The following is a 24,768-nucleotide window of genomic DNA, read 5'->3' as shown; positions in this document are numbered from 1 at the left end:
TGCCCCTTGTGTAGCTGTCTGATTTTCAAGCTCATTTCTGGGCACACTTTGCTTCCAGTCTGCAGAGCATCCAAAATAATGAAAGGGTACCCAAACTGAGGCCTGTGCTCTGTTCCAGATATTGCTGGCCATGGCTAAGCCAGCTCCTGCAGCAGCTCTGGTTCACGCCGTGCCCGACTCTCTACTACAATAAAGAATCACCAGTGCTTCTGTGGGAACAATAACACACGACACCACTGAGATAAATAAAGCATAATGTTAAGGCTTGGTATGTTTACACTTCCTAAGAGAGGGGAAAGAGGCCTATAAAACTCCCACTAAAGGAGCCAGGGCTGTTCAGTGCATTTGCAGCTTGATAGGTAAACGCTGCAGCTTGGTTTTATTGGGATGTGCTGGCACTGGTCGTAGAAAGCAGTTGAGTTTAAGAAGGTTTTGGACTGAGTGTGGCTGTTTCTTGAGGGTTTAAAGTACATTTCATAATGTTCAGTTTAGACAGGTAGCCAGGGAAGTTTGGATCTTTCCTCCCAGGAGCAGGGAAAAGCAAAACAAGGCTACAATTATGGTGACAGATGGTTTGTCACACCCAGAGCATTGCTAGTAATTTTGCTCCTTACATATTGAAGGAGATCTGGAGTGGTGCTGAAAAGTTGAGAAAGTCCTCTAGTTCTCTCTTGCTCTTCCAAAATGTGTTTCCTGGTCTTCTGAAGCTATCAGTCTGAATTAATGAAAACAGAGCAAGGGAATGGTACAATTTCTATTAATTATAGAGGCAGGTTTGTGCAATAAACAGAATTTATATCCCTACAGTGCTGCTTAAGCACCTATAATTCAGCTGCCCTGCTCAGAACTGCAGCATCTTCTTCACGTTGTTTTACAAATTAGCAAACCTGGAGTCAGCAGCTGTGTACAGTGTGATGACATTTAGTTTAACTGCGGGGGATCTGATCTGTCGAAATCCACGGGTGGTCTTCCAAGTGCTGCTTTCTGCTGGGATTGAGTTGCATCTCCCAAATTAAGTGCTCCTAGATCAGCTAAATGTTTTCCATAGAAGTGAAAATACAGACACCTGGGAAATAGTATAGGTTACTTATTGTAACTGCTGACACTCTTCCAAGTACTGCCGAGCTAACACTTGGGGGATGCCCTCTCAAAGACAAGGGGAAAGGGGGCTCAGGGCACTGCTGGAGCCAACCGGACCTTCCAGCTCAGCCAGCTGGTTTGTATTTACAGCAGGGTACATGGAATAGGAGTCCACACATGGATATCTTTGCTCAGTGACCTGTACCCCCCCAGGAATTTATTCTGTGCATCAAAATCTGCAGGACAGAACTGGATGTGCTGTCTCCTGGCCAGCCCCTCCTCTCCCACTGACAGAATTGGTGTCCTCTGGGAGGACTGGCAGTGGCAGTGGGTTGAGTGAGCATCCTCTGTCACATCAGAGCAAGCCTGGGACAGCAGAGCCTCAGGAGCACCTGGCTGCCAAAAGCACTCTTGCTCCAGCTGGGGTAACGAAAGTGAGAGCTTTGGAAGTGGTGATAGACAAAAAAATGCAAAGTTCCTGGGGTCATAAAGGAAAGCTGGGAAGGTGCAGAGCGACAGTCATTTTTGTTCCACTCCCGCTTTCTGCTTTCCAGATTAAACTTTGCTTTTCTCTGCCCTGAGTGAGAGGAAGCAAATTGCTGTTTCCCAGTCAGCAAATGTGTTTGATAGCAGAACTCCTGCTGCAAGCCCAGAACTTTGCACCAGCAAACTGCTCAGACTGGGGAGCACTCTGGTAACTGAAACACTCCAGTAGCAACAATTTCCAGCCCTTGTAATGTGCCAATAGCAGACCATCTTGGGTGAAAACGTGTTTTGATAGTAAATGACTCCACCAGGCTACAGAAAAAACAAAAAGGCACTTCTCTGAGCTCTAGTGCAAAAGGTTGATTTTTTTAATCGACTACTCACAGGGCTGCTGGTGTTACATTTTAAGCATCTGACTCAGGCAGTCAAGTGGAAAGGTGATAAAATCCTTGACTTTGATTGAATTTCCATTGTGGCAAAATGTAAAAATAAATACAAACGCTATGAAGAAATTTATAAAGCTACTATGGGACAAAATGTTCCACATAATTTTTTTAAATCTGTACAGATACGGGGGAAAAAAAAAAAAAATAAATCTGTTTTTTGCCTTGCATGAAGGTCAAAAATCAGCTTTCAAGTATTCTTTCAACAGGCATTATGTTTAAATACTGAACCTCCTGCCTGTTTAAGGAACGTATTTCTTCAATAACATCCAGCATTAGTACAGCTGTCAAGATTTCCCAAGGGACCACTGCAAACTGAAGAAAAGCTTTTGCCATGGTGCTGACAGGCTCTGTGGCATTGCTCTGGCCTTTGCTTGCTTCTGCATTCAGCTGCTGACCTCACAGGTGTAAATAAGAAGAAAATCAAGTACCCAGTCTCTTCTGAGTACATATCAAAGACAATTGAAATGATGGACTTCATTTGTACTGCAGCTTAAAAAGATGACTTTTTAAAAAGCTGTTCTAGTGTAAGTAAGTATGAGTGAAAGTTTAAATTCTCACCTTATACAATAAAAATGCAGTTCCTGATGATATTTTCTCTAATTGAATTGCTGCTATGAAATCAATAAGGGATAAAAGCCCTCTGAACACATTAGGAGGAAGACTACCAGCTTTTATTTACTTACTACACTGTATTAGACAGAAAGGCACACACTTTACAGCAGGGACAGCTCCAGGCATGAGCAGGGCATTAGCTGACACCCCCACAAGTTACCCTACAGGATGTCTGCTTAAATGATCCAAACAATTTGAAGAATTCAAATACCAGCTTTTAGGAGCAAGGTAGTACCCTGAGAACATCTCCATATGAAAAACATTTTTGGTTATACTTCCCTTAGCAGCATCCTCAGTCTCAAGCTCTGCTGTAAAACACCTTTATAATTGAAATGGTCTTCAGGATTTCAAGGTCAATGTGACAACACAGCTTTTCTGCATTTTGATTCAAACTTAATTCACATGATTATTGAGGCTCAGAGATTCTTAAAGGAGATGGAGGCAGGAAGAAGAGAAACTCCATACTGAAACATCAATAGAAACATCACTTTGGGTGAAAAATAACATGTAACTGTTAAACTGTCCTAAAGAGCAGAGAATACACACGTAACACATACGTTCTGATTTTCAGCATCTATTTCCTTGTTTCATTAATGGCAATATCAAATGATTAGTAAAAACCTTTTGTTGTTTGGAAGAAGGTGAGTAGAGTCTGGCCAAATGATGGACACCTTAGAGACAAAAGCCAGGGAAGATGAGATGGTGCAGGCTGAATCTGTGGCAATTATTTGAACAAATCCCATCTGTGTGGCACCAGAGGATAGGGGCAAGCTCGGGCTCTTTGGGCAGGTCTCCTATGTGTCTCCAGTGCACATTTTAGCAGCCAGAATCTGGTTTTAATTTCCCCTGTGACATTTGGTGTGGTAGGACAGTGATTTCTGCCTTGATCCCGATGGTTCTTTCATTCAGCAAAGCAAAGCAGGATGTGGGGGTGATTGATCCCAGGGAGGTGCCACAGGGCTCTCCAGCTGGGGAGTGTCCCCAGGACAGAGGTGGGATGTTCCTCTGGCTGTGACTCCTTGGTGGTGAGGAATTCTGAGCAGCACATGAACCACTTCCCAATTTGGGAGGTTGTTCATACTCCGAGTGCTGGTCCCCAGCACACAAACGAGCTTCCCTTCAGCCTGGGAAAGGGGATGGTGCACAGAGCTGCTGGAGAAAAGTGGGAGCTTTTTCCCTGAAGGAAGGTTCAACATGTGTGGACCCCGAACACCCTCACACAAGGACATGTGACCTGTCTGGACACTGCCCCTGTGCAAAGCTGTGGGAGGTGGGAAGGAAGAAACCCACCCTCAGTGAGCTCCCATCCACAGCCTCGATGCTCCCCCCAGCAGCACTTGGGATCGGGATGATGCCAAAATGGTGAGATTTGGAGAGTTTGGAGACCTGAATTAGGACATTTCATGGATCTGCAGCCTGCCCTGGTCAGCACAGCCAGACGTTTGCAGGTGAACCCACTTGTGGAGGAGAAGTTGTTCAGTGCCAGACCTCTCATTAACTCTCCCAGAAACTGAATTCTCTCTGGGTATCTTGCACTGAAACTGCAGTACTGAGATGGAACTATTACAATATAACTTCTCACAAATAACCCAGCAACCCAAAATCTATCCCTGCATTCTGACAATTTTAGCATGTTGCCAGCTCACAGCTTTGCTGCCACCAATTCTTTAAGGCAGTTTTGCCCAGCAGTGTTGAAAAGGAAAACACTCACTGTGCCCTGGGGGAAATGAAGCATGGAAGTCCCCTTATCACTGACAGAAGTTTTGTCTCTAATTCCCCATCTGCTCTTCTGAATGTTAACCTACAGTGGTGGCACATCAACTTCAATGATAAATAAGAATTCCAAAGAGGAAACAACGAAATATTAGTCAGATAGGCTGGTGGTGTCTGCGAAAATGTGGTGTGGATGTTCATGTTTCACAGAAGAGAAATTATAGGACAAAATAGTGTTGTTATGTTCCACTGATCAAGGGAAAATGCTGTCACAGAATAGGACAAAGTAATGATAAAAACCAGATTTATTTATTATTCTACCTTTATTAATATGGGATTCGGCATAGTTCCTCTTTCCTGTTCTTATTGTTATTTGTGTTTAGCAGCTGAGTAAAGTAGCACAAGAGGCAAGAAATCTGTGAGGGGAGTAATAATGTGATGCACAGTGTTAACTTGCTTGTTTTGGAAATATCCATTTATCTTGGTTTAATAGAAGTTTGGCCCAAGTACTAAGCCAAGTAATCACGATTAGGGAGAGAAAAAGACATTCACCTTCTTGGAAACTCAATACTTTTCAACAGTAATAGCACTGCAGCGACATTGTTCGGAGCTGGATACTTGCAGTAATTAATATAAATTATTGTCATATGAGGAATGGAAGCATCTGTGACTTCTCCTGCCATTGCTTTCATTTCTGGACCAGTTGTAAGACCAAAAATCACGGGGTTTTTTGTTCCATGGACTTGGCCCTTTCACTGTTCAGCGTGCTCCACTGCCCTCAGAGAACAGCTGAGATTTTGTTCTCTTTTTTGGTTCACAACTGCATTGAACGCACATGGACACTCTTCTATCTTAGGGAGACTTCGCTTTTGTTCTTTCCCCCTACCTTTTTTCCTGATTTTCAAGAAAAATCGATTTTAAGCTAAAAATTATATTACAAGAACACATCTGTAAAGAGATTTGTGAACTCCCCAGCTATTGTTTTCCAGAGAGGCTGAATCTGCATCTGTATAATCCAGCATCTCAGGCAATGAACTCATCTGCAGAGCAGGTGCTTTAGAGTTTACACTGGTTTTTGACCTTATGGCTGGTGCAGCCCTGAGCTAAGCCCAGAGCATCAGCCTCGTCTCAGCAATTGACTCTTGCCCTCCCCAGATTTCCCACCCACTTCAAACCAGCTGCCTGGTGCATTTCATTACTCCCTTGCTGCAATAAGCTGCTGTTCCTGCTCTCGCTCGTGCAGTCACACCACTGCTCTCTTTTAGGCTGTGGTCCCTGTGTTTCTAACACTTTGCCTTCATGGGACCCCCTTAGTTTACAACTTTCTCCCTTGCCTTGCCCATCAGACTGGATTTCATGGTGTCCTAACCATGAATGACTCCACTAGAAAGACTTCCTTCTCCCTGCGCTGGAAATGGGGCATGTAGCTGCCCAGGAGGAATTAGGGTTTGGCATTGTTCTTCTAATCAGACAGTTGGCTTCTTGTCCTAATACGTGGCTTGTACTTCCTTACCGTCACTCCACAGACGATTGCAGAAGACATCTGGTCATTTCTGAGCACAGGTCCCCAACTGGTAAACGTTAGCTGTGTTTAGAGGTCATTAGAAATATTATTTCTGCATTATTCCCAAGAGTTCTTCTGTTTTGCTGTGAATAGCAGAACTCAATGAAGAGAACTCCCTTCCATTCAATTACCATCTTAATGTTGAGTTCATTGTTAAAACAACAGCTCCTCACCACTAATCAGCAAAAAGCAATCAGGCAAAGCAAATGGGCTGTCCGGAGGACACGTGTGTGAGTTCAAAGGTCCACAGACTTGTAGCTGTGTTGCACACGACTTAGACTCATGAGCCAAAAAGCAGCTGCACCTACAGGATTACATTTTTAAAAATAAGGACATAAAAATTGTAAATTCTGTGAAAACTATGTGAAATATATGCAGAAAAAAAAAAAAAAAAAAAACACGTCTGGAGCTTTTCTACAGCACTCGGGCACAAAATTTTGTTTCGTGAATCTGAGCAATTTATCATATTCAACTAAGAGGGCTACAGATGGTGAAGTTTGTGTTCTGAAAGGATGACAAGCCACTGCAGAGTGCTTATGATGCCAATTTTACCCTTTTGTAATAAGACAAAGAGGAAAGATGCTCATGAGAACCAAGCTGGGTGTTTGTTTTTACCAGAAAGTTGCTTATTTCACAGCTCCATGACTCAGTATCAGTAATATTGGGTACTAAACTGTTTTTCTCCATTAAGTCTTAGTTTCAAGGGAGACAAGTACTTTCTACCCAGTGTCTACCACAACTGGGTTTCTAATCTGATGTGTCAGAACTATTCACAACCTATCTGGAGACATTCCCCTGCTTTCAGAGGTCCTCCAGCAATCCAAGAGACCACATGTGATGGATGGAACACAATTGCCAGTCAGCTGGAGAAACACAGTCAACCTCCTCTTGTTCCTCCGATCCAGCAGTCCTGACTTTTAGATCTCAAATATCTGTTCCTTGCATATCAGCAGATTTAATACCACATTTTTCACTAACAGACAGAGCAGTTAAACCAGGAACACACAGTTAAGTGACTTTCTTGAATTTCCAAGTCACATTGACAGGGCCAATCCAGCAATCCAGCAATCCAGCAATCCAATCCTCTTTCCTGGTCACTTCTTTGAATCAGATCTTTCAGGAACTTGCCCTGCACAATCACAGTGCAAAAGTGTTTGCCTGCAATGGTGGAGGATCTTTACACCAACACCCAAAGCAGAGATCCAACCTGCTTACCAGGTGAGCAGCGCAGGCTGAAGCTCTTGTCTGGACCAGGGATGATGCCGGTGAAGAACTTCTGCAAATCACTTCCTTGCTCTGCTCTGAGTCTCTGTGTCACACCTGTACGTTTGCAGATGTCTCTGGGTGGTGGTCTTTGGTGAGAAGCTGCTGCAGTGGCTTTGTGCTCGTGCCCACTGTCCACTCCTCGGCAGCACACATCTGGCCAGCTGTGCTCTGCTAGATGCTCATAAAAATTAACAGGAAGACTAAGAGCAGACTGCTGTATTTTACCACAGAAAATGAAGTCAAACAACAGCTAAAACTGGGGAGGGGAGGAGGGAAAGGGGAGCACAGAAGACAGACCAAAGGCAACAGAAGAGTTGTATTTATTTTCTAATCCCATCTCTTTTAGTGTCTGTGATGAGCGCTGTAACTAAAGGAATCTAACTGAATTAGAATTTCAATATGTCCTGAGCAGATTGGAGCTGTTTCCATTCATGAGCAGCACGTCCCAGCTGTAATTGCCTGCTTGCTTATCCACATAGCTCTTTACAGCTAATCCAAATGCAGACTCAAAAATAAATAGTGCCAGAGTATTCACTTCCCTCTGGGCAGTAGTTTTAGCTCTCCTCTGCTTTGCTTTGTTCTGGCTGGTGCTTTCCATGGCACCAAGGACTGACTCAAAGGAGATAAAGGATGATTGACCTGCTCAAGGAATTAGGTGACAGAAAAGCCACTCCTGCCGTATCTGCCCTGCCTGTTTGTGCTTTCCCTCTGGGTGCTGCTTTGCATCTCTTTATCTTCCTCTGCCCTCGCCTCCCTCCCCAGCCACACCATTCATGCAATACATTTCTCTTCTGTGGTTTCCCTAAAAGCTGCTGATGTCCTCTCTGTCCCCAGCAGCACATCACCCTGCACTTCTACCCTCGAACACACCATCAGTATTTCAGTGCTGAACTGAAACTCTCTTCAGGGACATTTAAAAGCCATGTCCTTCTCAGATCAGCTTCTCTGGAGGGGTGTAAAGCTGAGGCACCATCGCACAAAGCTGGAAGGGATGTCCCCATGGATGGGACTTGGCACAAACACAAAGCAAAGCTCTGTCTTTGCTCTCTGACACAGGCACCTGTACGTGTCTTGGCTCTCCTCCCTCCTCACTGGGTGGAAGGTGGTTGTCCACCATTTTTAGGTTGTTTTTTCAACTACAACCAGTATAGCCTTCCTGGGATCCTTTGGCCAAGTCTCAGCAGCCTCTGTGCCTTAGTTCATCACCTCTAAAACAGCACTGCCTCCACCCTGTTGCTTCACACTCTGGGGTGTAAATCCCAGGTCCCTCAAATGGCAGTGGTGAAAGGACACAGGAGTCAAGTCTGAAGCCACTTCACTTCAGCATAGTCAGAGGCATTCAGCTCCCACTGTGCAACAAATTACCCTTAAAAATAGACTTATTAGTATCCAAAACAGCATCCTTTAAGATCTGGTCAAGTAGGTACCCACAGAAACTTATCTGGGAAGGTCATTCCCTCTTGATGCTCATCAAAGAGACTGACCTCAGCATGGAGCAGTGTGCCTCCACTCCATCTCCTTTCTGTCACTCATCTCTGTTTCCCACTGGGTTTACCAGGGCACAGCCAAGAGCCACAGAGCCTCTTCCCTGCCACCCACAAGCTCTTATCCAGCCAGCCTGGCCCAGGGCTGTACAGCTCCTGTGGTGCAGTGCAGCGCCCAAGGTGATCTTTCCCTCTGCAATTGCAGAGGACTGTGTTAAGATCTAAAGGAGAGCACCAAGTGAGGTAGTGCAGCACTTTCACTGCCTTCCTCCTCACCCCCAGGATCTTCTCCATCAGTGTAATATTGCCTGGTCTTTTGCAGAGCAGATCTCCCTACAAAACCCACTTGGCTCATCTGGACAGAAGCAAATTGCAGGGAGGTGACCCTGCACTTGCCACTGCTACACCCCCTCCCAGAGCCAACCCCATTTTATAGGCAGATTGTACCCTCCTCTGAGGCCAGGGAGCAGCTGAGATGATGAATATAGTGCTTGTCCGATGTGTCACTTGCTACGTAAATTCAAATTCAGCACAGAAAGCTAAAAATGTTTGCAGAATCCTGACAGGCAAAGTGGACAATTATGTTCAGCTGCTCCTCACAGACGTTGATCCTCATGACTGCAGTGTGCCAAGAGAGGCATTGCCTCGTGCTTGGATTGCAAACTCACCAGCACCAAAACTTGGGGATGGTAACAAGGGCTGGCTCTTCACTGTGTGCTCTGCCACCTGGGGATGTCTGAAAGTGTCCTCTGCCAGGTACAGTGGTGGCACCAGCACTTCTCTTGTTCAGAGGAGGAAACTGAGGCCAGACTGCTCCAGGGCAACCAAAAGGTTACCAAAGAAGAGAATTTGTGAGTCTCTTGCTCGCAGTGACAGACAGTAGCTCCCTCCTCTGTAGCTGATCTGAGGACATGGGAATTTCTTCAAATTTGCTGTTTCAGTCAACTAAATCAGAAAAATTGATACTAACACAGTGTGGCCAAGGTGAGTGAAACGAGTTGTTGCTGGGATAGTAATGTATAGAAAGAGGCACCTGGAAAAAAAAATAAAAGAACATTGGAGAAGGAAGTTAAAGGTTAAAATGTCATGAAGAATAAAGGCTACAAAGGCTATAGAATCTACAGACATGCTGGGTGGAATAGGAAGGTAGCTCTTGGGAAAGTGGAAGCCTAGGGGTGAAGGGCATAATTAAATGGCAAGGCTTGAAAGCTTTTTCTAAACAGAAAAAGTCAGTACTGGAGAGAAAAACATCATGAGATTAAAACCTGGAAGATTCAGAGGTTACATTGGAATATTTAATTTTGAAGTGTAGACATATTGTTACGTAGCAAGGAGATACAGATACCTCAGCCTTTCTGAATGCTTCTCTTTCTCCTGTACATACTGGAAAGAGTGAATTAACAATTGCCAAGGATAACTTTAAGTATGAAGAAATATTGCCTTAGAAAACATACCCAGTGTGTCACTACACCACACACAGCCAATCTGCACCTCCATGTGATGGCTTCAGTGATCACTGGCAGCCCCATTCTCCTCCTTTGGATATGGAATGTCCTAGACATGCCTGTGACATGGAAATCCAGCAAGACCACTCTAACCTCTCCCTTGTTCAACTTAAAATCTAGATGGAGAACTCAGCTCTGAGCTCTGGGGAGATTTTGGAGCAGAGTCAGAAACAGAGGTGAAGCACTAATGAAGCATCATTAACCATCAGTTTTCCTATACTCTTGTCAGCACATTAGCACCAGCTGCCCATTGTCCATTTTCCCCTTGCCATAATGAGGAACCCCAGACTGAAGGTCACCTGCTGGTTGGATTAGTCTGAGTACAGCTGGGGCTCCTGGGATGCTGCAACAAGAGCAGCAATTTGTGTCCCTCTGTCCTGCCCCGTGCCCATCAGCTGGGGAGCAGCGAAGTTCTGTCACAAGGCACAAATTCAGCCTTTGATGCTGCTTTTGCTGCTCCTCAATTCAGAGCTGCTGCTGCCAGAGCATTAAACGTTCCCAAAGTGGTGACTGTCTTCTCCTACTGCAGATGCATTTATTTCATGAGTTAGCTTAGTTGTGTTCTTGCTGTGTGTTTTCTGCCTTGTTCTGGATGCAAACAAGGGTCCTTGGTCCAGTTCTTTTATCCTTTAATACCAGAACTGGAGAACTGCCCTGGATCATCTCCTGAATCAGACAGGATCATCATCTTAATACAGTAGTTACTTCTACCACTCTGCCTGGGAAACTCTTCCGTGCACTAAGGCACCTGAAAGCCAGACTGCCCTCCAATCAGGCTATACTTGACATTAAAAATTTAACAGGCTGCTTTATTTATTCTCCCATCCTTCACCACACACCACTTTTCCCTGTTTCCTGGCTCTTCAAAGCCGTAAAAGAACATTCTATACCTAGACAGAGGCACAGGTAAGGCCTATTGGGACACAAAGTCTAATTGTTAATATTCTGTAAATTCACCTCAGAGTGAATGACTCTCTTCTTGCAGGCTGTCTTTGACGCCTGGCTTCAGCCTCTTCTTTTTCTCATGGGTGATGATGGGTGGGACCACTCAAAAAAAGGGTTTATCCAGGCATGAGAGATTAAATATTTCCCATAACTCAACAGCAACTGACTCTGTGCAAGAACTGGCACTGACAGCTGTGGGGTGGCACAGGGAAAGATTAACATGTGGACTAGCAGGAAAACATGGAGGTTTCCAGAGAACTGCCTTAGGATGTGAATGAATCTTCTGCCTGGGAAATACTGGGATAAAGCACCCAGCACTTGTCAGCACGGACAGTGGGGGATGTGGATGCATTCAGACAGAGCTGAGGTGGTCAGTGATTGTATCTTTAGGTGAATGCTTAGCTTTTGTCACCTTTTGATGAATCAGGGTGTCTTTTATGAGGTAAAATTAATGCAGGTGCTTCTCTTTTTACAGTAGCCACATTGCCCAGGAAATGAAATGTCATAAGGGGGAAAAAAGCTCATTAGTTTGGTGCCATAAATGGTTCTCCAAGGTCTCAGAAATCCTGTAATTAACATAAACATAGACAGAGGCAATTACAAGCCAACACTCATATAAGACCCAGCTTTCCATCTAAAAACATGGTCTGCAACATTTCTCTTTGGCTGTTCACAGCTGTGGTGACCTAGAGGGGAGGGATTTTTCATACCAGCCATGACAAACTGAAGACCGAGGAAGAAGAGCAGCCAAGGGTGAAAGTGAGGATGACAGAGTAATATAGGGTAATATAGGGTATGCAATATAATCCCCAAGGTACCAGCTAAGGGAATTTATTATTTACCTTGAGAACTACATCCTTTTCTGGGCAATTTCAGGCAAATACTGCCCTGTTGTGTTTTCTTCACACTGAAATCCTCAATCAGGTGGTTGCTGTTGGGTGGAGACATTGATACTCTTTAAGACAGGACAGAATCGTTCTAATTTTGTAAGAGCTATCTCAAGTCTTCACCATACAATGGCTGAAAAAGTGGGCATCTTGCCAGGTTTTCTAGTGAGTTCCATGAAATCCACCAGCAGGTAATGTTCAAGAAGAGGACAAGAGCAAGAGAAGATGGGAGGAGTGGCAGCATCATAGACTCAAGTGTTTGTACCAGACTGTGCACTCTTTACCCTGCATTTCTGCCCTTAACCTTGAGCATTTACTCAGAATAGACCCAGATATGAAGAATGAGGTGTGTTTTGTAAAAACCAAGGCTTGGCCTCCTTGCCTGTCACTGTGGCAACCTTGTCAAGAGACAACTGCATTGATGGCACACGGTGAAAATAGAGAAGGGGACAGAGGTGTTCAGGCAAGGTCAGGCAGAAAGCCCAGATCCCACCCAGCATCCTAACTAGCAAAATCACATCAGCTACAGCAGCCTGTGGATAACCTGATCTGTAGGAATATCTCCCACAGAGTCCTGGTAGTCAAAAAAGCATCTTGAAGCATCTCTTCTCCACTGTTTTTAACAGGTATTTTTGTGGTTTTGGGTGCTCCGTCTGTTCATGCAATAACACAATCCGCTCTGAATGCGGGGCTGACATCCTGCAGTAATGAGTTTCACAGGCTGATTACTTGTTGCGTGATAAAAATAAGTTGCCAGCAGCTGACTCTGAGAAGCAATGGGGAAAAAAAACAAAACAAAACAAAACTTTTTTTTTTTTTTTTTTTTTTTTTTTTTTTTTTTTTTTCCCCCAGGAATAAGAAAAGGAGAAGTGAATAAACACGGTTCACTGTCCTGCCTAGAGACTTACCCAGGAGGGGAGAAAGCCATGGGAGTTAGTTAACTGACCTGGTGGGGCAGAGAATGCTCATGAAGGCTGCAGCTTTGGAGGATATGAACCCTCCAAAGGCCTTCAAAGAAGGGTCTTGGAGAGTTTGTATGGTTGGCGGTGCACAAGAGGTTTTTACCTAACACCTAACCCCTGCCTGAAGGAACCATGGACTTCAGTCACTTATGTTGACCTCTGGAGTAGTGTTATGATGTCATCAGCGTTACAATTTTACACAAAATTAGGTGTGCAATTGTGTGTTAAATAGTGGTAGTTAGCTTGGATTGTTCAGCTAACGAAGCAGGCAGCATTAAGGCTGTCACATATGGACTGCTCCAGGGCACTGGCACCATAGGGGAGTCTGAAATCACTCCAACTTCACTGGGAAGAGAAGCATCCCTTTTCCTTCTCTGGCATCCCCTCAGTGGGCCAGACCCTCTCACCCAGCTCCCAGCCCAGCAGTGCTCCTGCAATTTGCTCTGGAGCTTTATAAATCTGGCTTCCTGCCCAGGGAGCCCTGCCCAGGTGTCCCTGTAGGCTCAGACAGGTGGCAGAAGCTGCTGCTGATGTGCTCTAATGTGTGCCCAAGTTCTGCTTAATTAAGAAAAGGCTCTTGAATAGCATTCACCTCTGTTTCCTGATGGCTCTGGGACCACTCAGGCTGTGGCAGCACTACCAGCCAGGCTTTCCTGTAGTGTGGGACATCCTGAAAAGCGCAATGGCACATCCATAATTTTATTTTCCAGCATTAAGGACTCAGCCTGGGACAGGCTCAGTCCAGCACGCAATTGTCCCTTGGGTGTGACCCCTCCTGCATGGTCTGGAGCAGAAGCACCAACTGGGTCACTGCACTACTGTCTGAGGTAATGTGGGTAAAATCTCATCCAGCAGTGTGAGGATTTGGCTCAAGGTCTTACAAGTGAAATTTCTATCAATATCACTATCGAAACACTTAGTTGTTGGCTATGTTAATTAGATCTCAGCAGATGCTACTTTACCTTCTAAATTGTAGTTATTTCAGGGACATAGTGCCTTATGTTGTTGTTTATTCCCCAACACTTTACTACAGTGGTTGTAAGGAAAGAACAGAATTCTTCTTGGCATTCAGAGTGCAATGATGACCACAGAATCAGGGAAAGGGCTGGAGGAGACTCCCTTCCTTCTTCCTCCCTTCCTTTGGACTACCTTCTTGTCCAGTTTGCTGTTCACAAATGCAGCCAAAAGCTTCATCAAATATTGCCAGCTCTTTTTTCAAGCAAGGTCCTTGTCTGCCAGTCCCAGTCCTGAGCCAGCATCTGAGCACAGCAGCAGGATCCCAGCAGGGAGGAGGTGACAGGAACACCAGTTTGGCCAGTTTGTCCATCCAGCTGCCCAACCAGGGTGTGAATTTGGCCTGGGGCTGTGTCATGGGCCCTTGGTGGGGGCTCTGGGCTGACTCCAGCTGGAATGCCCAGTCCCTCGGCACCATCAGCTTGTCTGCACACAGATGGATTTTGGCTCCTGTCCATGTCAGACTTCCCCTGCAGCCACCTCTACAGTATTTAAGTATTCTTCTGGTTCACCACTATGCAAATATTGAAATTAGCCCTTTGCATGATTATGGAGACAGTGACATTAGAGACTTTCCCAGATCAGGTGCCTTCTCTGTTGACAGCATCCGCCATCAGGTTTATTTTTCAGTGAGTTAAAGAATGGCCCCCAGTGTATGAAAACTTCACAATGAAGTATTTGGTATCTGGAATATTTTTTTTTCCTTAAGCTTTTATCTGAATGCCTTAAAACCACAAAATGTTGTGCTGTGAAAGAATGCAAAATGCAGCCTTCATAGAAATGGCCCAATTCCCAGAGAGCGAGATTTTTAACTGAGCCTCACTAAAACCAGAAGAAATTTAAAGGGGTTACAAGGGGAGCCAGAGCCCCACTAGCAAGTCCAATATGGCCTGAAACCCTGAGAGAAGGCAACAGCTCTCATACCCTGAAGTGAAACAAAGTCTTTGGGCAGGTATCTAACTGTCTGGCCAAATGGCCTGGGAATAGCAATTTCTCCACGGGAAAAGATATCTTTGTCATAGCAGTTACATTTCCACAAAATGTTGCATTTACATCTTATACTCATGCCTCATTCAGACACCTTCCCTGAGAGCCTCACCTTACAGAGAGCTGCAGAACAACCAAAAAGCTGTAATGAGTGTGTGTATGCTTAAACAATAGCCATTTTGTCCCCAAAAAATACTGCCATAAGAACACTGGACACAGCTATTACCTTTGCTTAAACCACTGATGATTTTTCCCCCATGGTATGAATCCTTTGCAGCGTGGAGCAGAGCTAAGCCTGATTAGCCAGCCTCACCTTTTGCCAGTGGGGCTAATGGGATTTATTCTCCATTCTAACACAGTGGTCTCTCACCCCCATCATTTTACATCTCACCTGGAGTTAAGAAGTGATCCATCTTCAGAGCACACATGGCCACAGGGGATCTGGCACCCTGGATATTATGTGCTCTGCCACGTGGGATGGGCAGTGACAAAAGTTATCCCTCTTCCCCCAGGTCCTTCCATCGTCCCACTGCAGCGAGCAGAGCCAACACTGGGCAACCCTCTAAAATGTTTATTTGGACCAGTGGCCGGGGATCTACATCTTACAGACACGATGAGAAAAGGTAAACGGCGCCCGTGCTGATTGTCTCTTATGGGTTTGAATATTCATGAGTGCAGCCCGTGGCTTCTCCCCGGTGGTGGCACTGGAGAAGTAGGAGGGATGCAAAGGGTGCCTCACAACCCGGGCTGCTGCTCCACCAGGCACAGGAGTGCCAGGCTTACCAAGCCAAAGCAGAGTGGAGGAATAATGCCAGAGCCATGCCAAGGTCCTCCTTGTTCTCAGGACATCAGCAGCACACCGTGGCCATCTCTAATTTAGGTTTAAAAGCACACTAATCCCCAGCCACAGGTTTGTATCCCCAACCCTGTGAAGCCTTCATGCTTTTGGCAGGTGTCCTGCCTCCAGCCATCAACCACACTCTCCCCCAGGCAGATCACTGCCCCACACTGCTGTTGCACATCTGAACAGTGCATCCAGCCACCAGGGATGCTTTCTGGTTGCACAAGCACACGTGTGAGGATGAGAGTGTGTGCAATGCTTTGCACAGTAGCTGGGGGTTGTTTAGCTGCTGGAAAGTGAGCTGGTGGCTCACCAACCCACTTGAGTGGTGTTGCTGCAGGGAACAGGCTGAAGGAGACAGAGGAATAAATGAGTTACTGGATCTCCCAGGGGAGCAGGGAAATGTGCCAAAGAGAAGGAAAGGGAAGGAGAGGTTTGATGTCCACAGACAAAGGCAGTTCTCAGCTGGGAAAAAAAGATGTTAAATATCAATGATGAAAGAACAATTGTCAGTAATGCTCAGATTCATCCTTCAAAAATCCCTCTCTTTGTAGCAGGATTTGCTGGACAGCTTGTCTTGTCACAACAAGGACACATTTGCCTTTCTTTTCTTTCCTTTGCCCCTTCCCACCTCTCCTTCAGTTCCTCTTGCAGTCACTATTAAATGTGAGCCCAAAAAATCACACTCCAGTGAAACAAAAACAGATATCAATGTATGCACAGTGCCAATTAGCAAAATGCACTCTTCAGTAATTCTAATGAGACATTACTGCTGCCATCTGCTTGGGAATGTGCACTCCTGAATTCAGGCAGCAGAGCTGCCCTCAGGACCCTGAGATGCTTTGGAGAACTGTCCGATCCGCTGAGTGTTTCTGCAAAGGTTGCATAGGTGTTCAGCTCTTTGAATTATCTGATCCCAAACAGATATTTTGAGGACAAAAAGGCCAGCTTTGCAGCATGGACTTTCATTGGAGCTGGTTGTCTAAATGCCTCCTGTACTTCTGCCAGTCTCTTCTTTAACTGAATTTTCCCCAGGCTAATGTCCTTCTGCTTGAGAACACAGTCATGGTCCAAGGTTAGACACTTGAAGGAGATATCTGCCCACACCTTGGGATGGCTGGAAGTTCCTGATTAACACAGTCTTTGACTCTCACCATGCCTTGAAGCCAGGTCTGAGGGCTCACCAGAGTCTGGTCAGTATAAATCCAGGCAGAGCTCATCCCTGCCTGCCTGCAGAAACAGGGAATAGGGAGCAGTATCTCTATGCCTGCACACCAGCCATGGTAAATTCAGATATCTTGACAAGCTTTTGGGTGGGTTTATTTCCCAAGAGGTTCTGTAGAGCTGTGCAGGTCTTCTTTGTACCTTGTGAATGATTAATAAAGTGCAGGAGGGAAAGGGAGGAAAAGATGGAAATAAGAGAGTGCTGAGGGCAGCCTGAGGGTTGCAGAGGAGAGGTGTGAACAAAGAGCAAGTGCTGTTAGTGGGAGAAACTCATCCTCCAGTGTCTGGCAGTGATTTTAACACATGTAAGGTCACCAGTGCCATCATTATATCAAACAAGTGGTGCCTTTTAGAGAAATGGCTCACCTCAAATGACCCTTTCCAAGGAATTTTGCTCTTTAAACTTCAGGCAGGAAGACTGTCATATGGATCAGCAAACTTGTCACCCAACATCTGCTACAACCCCTGACTTTTGAGGGGTTGCACCATAATATTAACTGTGCTGCAATGAGCCACTTGCTCTAAAGGAATCACCTCCTCCTGGGTGGAAGGTATCTCCCAGGCATCTCTTTTTGCAGGATCAGCACCAGAGTACCTCTATTTCATTGCTGTTTCGGCCATGGGCAATTCCCCAGCTGCCACATTTTATGCTTTGGAAAACGAGTCAAGCCCTCATTGTGTCTCTGCTGTCAAAGAGGCTCTCCACAACATTGCAACCATTGGAAAAACAAAGCACTGCCTTGGTTTGTTTTGGTTTGGTTCAGTTTTGGTGAGGAAGAGGGAAGGAATTGGGTGAACAAATCTGTTAAGATCTATAGGAATCCCCTTACAACCATCACTGAGTCTATTCCGAGGGCTCCAGAGAGATTTCCTGTTGCCATAGGTCTACTAGCAAAACCTCCTACAGCCAAATATACCTGTGAAGAAAAATGTAAAGAGGGTGGCTTCTGAGCAGAAAGATCCCTGAACACAGGGAATTCTGCAGGTAAGATACAGGAGTAGTTTCTGACCATTGCATTCAAGGATTTCTGATATCACCTCACCACGAGGTAATTTGAGTCATATCTGCATAACAAGTGTGATATCAGAGAAGTGAATGTGAATTCAAAGTCATTCTGAGTTGTTCAGGCAGGCAGGCATCCCTGTCTGACAAAGCCCAGGTGCCAGAGGAGGCAATGTCTCCCTCGGTGTCACACCATGGTCAGTTTGCAGGGGTAGGGCTTTGAAGGTAGGTAATCTGTGTTTATTTGAAAGAAATAAAGTAATTGCTGGTGCCTGGTGATTCTAACTTTCCCATGAGGACACTTAGCACCCTTTACAGAGCTCTTAGTACTGCTCATTTTGGAGCAGTAGACACAGAAGGATCTGCTGACCACATTGCAGAGGGATCCCTGCACTGCAGCTGTGCAGGGACATGAAAGGGAAATCTCTGCTCTGTGCCCAGCAGGCACAGTCACAGCTGAGATCTCCTCTCTGGCACCTGAGCCTGGGCAGAGCAGCCAGGCTTCATCCTCTGAGCAACTTGGCAGAAAGGACGTGGAAACTTAGCAGGGGAGAACTTGGGTTTGGAAGTGATCAAGGGCACAAAGACCTTTTGTCCCTGGGGGCTTGCTTCCTGTTAAATGCCTTTGCACAGGTCAGGGAGGCCCCGTGTTCTGCCAGCTGGAGCTTCTTTAAAAGCCAGCAGCCCCCTGGATGTGGTACAGGGAGTTATCACAGGTAATCACAAGTGTTAGATGGAGTCACTTGAGCAGCGTCTGGGATGCAGAGACCTGTATTCCAACACAGCACAGCAGGCAGCTGACTGTGGCTGGGCAGCTCTGGGATCCAAAACCAGCCAGATAAGCCCGGTGTTATTCCAGCTGATGGAGCAGGGAGAGGCCCTGAGCTGTGCCAAAAGTTCACAGGTACAAGAACCCACCTGACACAGCTGCACACTCACTGCTGCTGCCCCAGAGAGAGAGGTGCTGAGACTGCTCTCTTTGTGGCCAAATACTGGGCAAAACATGCTGTGCTCCCTGAACCAGGGCTCTAAGGGGCAAAAATGTGCAGTTTTGTAACAGCCAACGTTCCCAGTGTGGAGGAGGAGGAGGAGGAGGAGGAGGAGGAGGGAGGGTTGCTCAGCCTTGTCTCCTGGGCTGTGGCAGGACTGCTGGCATGGGCTGGCATGTGCCACACCACCACCCACCCCAGGAGGGTCACCAGGCTGGCTCCTGGCAGGGATTCAGGGAAAAAAGCCCTCAGTGAGGTGTACAAGACAATCACTTTGTTGTTGTTCAGGGCTTTGAATAACAAACATTTACAAAAGAGCAATAGAAGAATTGCTCCAAGCCTCACCTCTGAGGCAGAGCTTTCTTTAGTTTTATTTCCTGTGGTAGGTGAGCTTGGAAGATGCAGGTAGTGACCAGTCACCTTTGCCAGGTAGCTCATTTTCACTACACACCCTTCAGTCCATCCTTCTTTTACCTCTGATGGCAGGTTCCTTGGCTCCAGGCCACATGGGAAGCACTTGTAACCAGTGTCAATTAGCTATTTGTTTTAAAACCCTCCACTTGTATCCCTTTTATGTCCTTTGACACTCGTGAGTGACTGCACTGGGCCTGTTCTGTGCCTACACATTGACATAAGGTATGCCGTGTGATCATTTAATGTGCTGGAACTGCATGGCAACCTCTGCCTTCCTGTCTGCTTCCATTTGGGAGCAATGCAAATCCTAATGGCAGCAGTTAAATACAGTTTGATAAATAATAATAGAAAACTAACATTAGATTATTACTCTACATTCCTTCTTTGATGGCAATTGCATCTGCCAGTTTACAATACATTTTTTCTCCTGAACAGCAGAGAAAATCTTGACAGGCTGAATTACCATTTCATTTCCAGCTAGGAAAACACTGACAAGCTTTAAAGGAGGGTTTCAAAGAGAAACTATGGACACCTAAAGATGTAAACTACAGTTGGATAAAAAAACCTGTTTGGTTCTTAAGCATGGGAGACTGCTGACTGCAGTACCATCTAAGCAAGACTTTTGTTATAAAACCCCACACCATATGTGCTTTTTCTGACTATGACTCATCATCTAAATAGAAATTCAATTCCAGTCTCAGGGAGTCTATGATTAAACATATTTTTTGCTGTTGCTTCTACTGTGTTTATGTCTGATTTTACATCTGTCTTATCTCTATTTCTTTATCCCTAATAGTCAATGTAAATTCTCTGGCTGACCTGACTCAGTGATTGTTTTTTTTCCCCCACGGGTGAGTGAAACTCGGTGGCTTCAGCTTAAACGAGTGGTGGGTTTGCCAGAGCCCAAAGTGACGTTGATGTTGCTCACCTGCCATTTTGCAGACAGTAGAAGAGGAACTTCTCCCACTGTGTCCATGTTATGGTGGTGCCAGGGCTCAGAGGTGCGCGGTTCACATGCTTCGGGTGCTGCCTGGATGATTCAAAAGAACCATAACAGAAAACACAGGAGATTTTGATCAGCCTCAGGTCTGTAAGTACATTTTAAACCCACAAAGTTTGAGTGTGTTTGAAATGTACTCAAATATTTCCTTCTCCACCATTGTGTCCTCATGACCCATTGAATCATCAAAGGCTTGGAGATGAAGGAAGGACTTATGATTAGAAAATGCAAAGGACTCTCTGCTGAAGGGGGAATGGTTTGTTGTATCTTCTTTTCCTTCTTTTTTTTTTAATTCTTTTTTTTTTTCTTTTTAATCCCAGAACAAATAGCTCTGGTGGATAATTCTCTGTGAGGGTTTTCACTGTAATGAGTAACTGGCTTTCCAAAAAGCTGTTTTATGAATAAAGTAAATAAGCTCCCAATTAAAAAAAAAAATAAATAATAATAATAAAAAAAAATAAATTAAAAAAACCAACAGAAATCAATTGTAAAATCCCCATAGTGTTTCATGAGCTTTGAGTCACACTCAGGGCTTAAAATTGCCCAAACCAATAGCCTGTAGTGGATCAAAAGAGAGCACAGTCCTTTCAGATAATATGAATGATGACTTTCTTCAGGCTGTTTCCTATATGCGGTGACATAAGACCTGTTACCCTGTTGAGCTGGAGAAAAGACACCTCATACACCTGAACATCTTCTAGTGGCCTAAGATGGCACTGGCAGGTCAAATGCACCTCTGGGATAATTCTACTGGGCCAAAGAGGCTGTACCAAAGAAGGATTTACTGAGCTGGCACGAGTGTCTAATATCTGTATTTGCTGTAAGGGGTTTTTTACCTTTTCAGAAAATGGTTGTAATTTATTTTGGAGATGAATAAGTTTCCACCAGGTCAGAGTGAATCCCTTGCAAAAGGACACCTGAGGACCTTTTTGCTTTTCTCTCCTGTGAGATGGGTATGGAGGTGGAACTGCCCACCCTGTAGAGGCTGCATTGGTGATTAAATATGAACTTCACATAAGAATGTATTGTTTTCAACCTCAGAAATATTTACCAAAAAATCAGGGATCACGACCTACTGGACAAAAGGAAAACAGTCACAGCCCTAAAAGCTGGAGAAGACCGGGCCATACTCCTGGGGCTGGCCATGATGGTGTGCTCTATCATGATGTACTTCCTGCTGGGAATCACGCTGCTACGCTCCTACATGCAAAGGTAATCTCATGGTTGCCTCTGGTCCCACACCCCCTGCTCCAGCTGACTTCATGTGGTTTATTCTTTGCCTCTTTTTATTGAAGTTTTATAATTTTTCATTTGGTCAACGCAGCCCTAACTCTACGCCTCCTTGCCTCAGTATAAACTGGAGCAGCCACAGTGAAAACAATTCGAGTAATGCTGGCATTAAGTGAGGGAAGGATTCGATTCCTGTTTGACAAAATCTCAATCCTCAGGCTTTAGACTTGGCACAGTTTAACACCAGTGTAATATCCATATCAGCTGGCCTGCAGCCTGCTGAACCTTATAAGCTTCTCAGGGGTTCTTGCTGCAAAGCCCAGAGTCAGGGCAAATGAGCAGAAAATATTTTGCAGCCTTGAGAAACAGTATGCTTCCAAATGAAGGATAGGGAATTAATTTTGGGAAAGAAATCAAGCTCTTTGTAGCATGTAGTTTTCCATGTTGGTTATTACTTCCATTTTAACAAGTGAAATCCTCATAAAAGATAGCAATTTGCTGAAAGTGAAAGACCATCTTTCATCGTTCCTGCACTGCACTTAATTTTTCTGAGGCTTTCTCTGGCTTCCTCCTCTGCCACCGAGCAGAGAGTTTGGCCTGTGATTCATTAACAACATTTGTAATCAGTTTTCAAGCATCAGCCCTATTTAAAATCCAGCACAGACTGCCACAGGGCTGTCAGCAATGGGGTTTTTTCTGCCCTGATTGGTGGAGTTAAGTGAATGAAAAATGTGTAACTGAGGATCAAAATACTAATCTGCCATGTCCCAAACCACACGAAGGCAGGGGCACATACCTGGAACATTCTGGGTTAAACACCACAAGCTTCTTCTCTGGGCACATACAAGAAGTGTCTACAGCTGACTGGTGTGAACATCCTCAATTATACTGGTGCACCCACCTGAGAATATTCCCTATTGACCCTGCAGTAGCAAGGAATACAGATGAGGATGAGCTGTACTGATTCACAGCATCTTATTTATGGGATAAAGTTATTTGTCCCTTTTTAAATCAAGGCAAAATTTAGATTTTGAAAACTGAGATCAAGACCTGTTAAGTATCCAAGAGTATTTGTTATTCCAAATTGCTCTCCCAGATCTTCCAGCAATATCAGGGTCAATTGCAGAGACTGCTAAGGTCAAAATTGCTCACGTGGAAAGAGTTGATTTATATTATAAGATATGTGAAAAAAAATTGCCTTAAGATATCTAAGCACCTCCAAAGTATCAACTATTCCATCTTCACAAGTCTGTGGTAGGTAGGTGTTACTTTATTACCCCCCCTGCATGAATAAAACAACAGGCAGAAAGGTGAAAGTAAGGCAAAGACAAGCCAGGAGCCTTTGCTGTCACTTTTCCACACAGATGGATCTCCTCAGGAGTTATTGTCCTTTACAGCAAAACCCTTCCAACAAATACTGCCTGGGAGGGGGGAAAAATCCTTTCATTCAATTTCCCCCCAGAAAACATAGCATAATTTAATATAAATGTAAAATGGAATATACAAGCAGAATTACTGCCAAAGTAAAGCAGCAATAGAATTAGTCAGAAATCTTTGATATCACTTACTATGTAAAACCTCTCACAGGTGTTTTGAGGGGCAAGCAGACCCTCATCCCCTTCATGGCAGGGGAGGACATCCACATTGGGGGTGAACTGAGGGGCTGAGCACAATTAAATGGAAACCCCGGGTGAAACCTTCCCCCAGCCCACAAAGGGCTTTTTGCAGTGCCCTCGGTGTGCCCTTTCCCCAAGGAAAACACAGCTGTAGATTTTTAAATACATGCCAGTGACCATTGCCAGTGCACAGCCAGGCTCCATCATTCCAGCTTTAGCCTCTGGTGAACTGGAGACGAGATGAAATCCTGCAGAGAAGTTACAACCACTGGCTTTACTTACAGAAAACAGAGCAGGCTGCCACTGGGAAAAGTTTTCCCATAGGTGGAGCTGCATGAGGCACCCCTTGAGAGTTACCACTTCCTATGTCTTCCTGTATGTGAGAATCCATGCCCTGCTAACTCAAAATTGTTCTCTCAACCTTCACTTTAAATTGACCTGGACTTTGAGTTAACCCTCAAGTCTTAGCTCAGGGTTTCTTGCCAAGCAGCCCCCTGTGTGTTGTGCTCTTCCCGGTGCAGGCTGCCCAGTTTTCTTCTTTCTCTGCTGCTTTCAAATATACCTTCTCCAGGGTCAAAGTTACAGTTCACTTTCCATTTCTACGCAGACATAAGTGAATGGGGTAATTTTGTGCCCAAAGGCTGACGTTTGGCTACTACAGAATAGAACAGTGTCTGTGGTGTGTGACATGAGACAGCCCAGGCTCTGCTGCAACACGTAGCCTCTCTTGCAAGATGCCCCCAGTACACCTCTGATGGGAATCCTGAGATGGCTTTAGTGCTTGTTTGCCTATTCTTGCCATGCTCTAATGTCTCTTTTTTTCCTCCTTAGTGTCTGGACAGAAGAGACTCAGTGCTCGCTTCTCAATGCATCCATCACAGAAACCTTTAACTGCTCATTTAACTGCGGCCCAGAGTGCTGGAAAATCTCTCAGTACCCCTGCCTGCAGGTGTATGTTAATCTCACCTCTTCTGGCCAGAAGCTTCTTCTCTACCACACCGAGGAAACAATGAAAATTAATTCTGAGGTAGGAGCACAGAATAAAATTTGTTCCTAAATGAGTTTCTGGAGGGCTTCTCATCTCATTATATCCATCCCTCGCTTTAAAGCAATATAAAGCTTCCAGCTCCTGCTTCTCTGATAAATACAGAGCAGAGAAAGCAGAAATCAGTGCACAAACCCAACTCACATGTCTGGAGAGGGGCAACTTTCTGCCTCCACCCATTTCTTACATGGTGCTGTGCCCCCGGGGCTGGAGCCTCCCTCATCCTTTTCAAGGGCTTTACAGGGGCAGGGGATCACCGAGCACTTGTCACATTGATATTCTCGTGGAGGTGTGGACAGGTGACTTCCCACCCAGGAGTGGCTCTCCATGGCAGTGAGCACCCCTAGAAAAGTGCAGGGAGCATCCATGTGGCAGTGAGAATGGAAATGGCACCATTTCTGTAGGGCCAGGGAAGGTGGTGGGGAGAGAGGAGAGCCCATGTCCATCTCTGGTGA

At 45.2% G+C, this 24,768-nt stretch overlaps 1 protein-coding gene across 6 annotated transcripts in view; it reads left to right on the top strand.

Annotated features, from left to right (window-relative positions):
• Positions 1–24,768, top strand: part of LOC120757397 (calcium-activated potassium channel subunit beta-2) — a 134,458-nt gene that overhangs the window by 103,272 nt on the left and 6,418 nt on the right. For 3 of the 6 annotated variants that reach the window (XM_040074699.2, XM_040074700.2, XM_040074697.2), the window contains 3 exons: positions 15,464–15,574; positions 21,464–21,634; positions 24,100–24,295. In XM_040074699.2, the coding sequence (XP_039930633.1) occupies positions 15,464–15,574; positions 21,464–21,634; positions 24,100–24,295 (478 nt within the window). The remainder of the gene's footprint in view (positions 1–15,463; positions 15,575–21,463; positions 21,635–24,099; positions 24,296–24,768) is intronic. The other 3 variants (XM_040074702.2, XM_040074698.2, XM_040074701.2) reach the window with 2 other exon arrangements.

This window comes from Hirundo rustica, chromosome 10 (genome assembly GCF_015227805.2).
Source record: "Hirundo rustica isolate bHirRus1 chromosome 10, bHirRus1.pri.v3, whole genome shotgun sequence".
NCBI classification, from domain to species: domain Eukaryota; kingdom Metazoa; phylum Chordata; class Aves; order Passeriformes; family Hirundinidae; genus Hirundo; species Hirundo rustica.
Note: the sequence above shows the minus strand (reverse complement) of the source record. Positions and strands in the feature narration are given on the sequence as shown.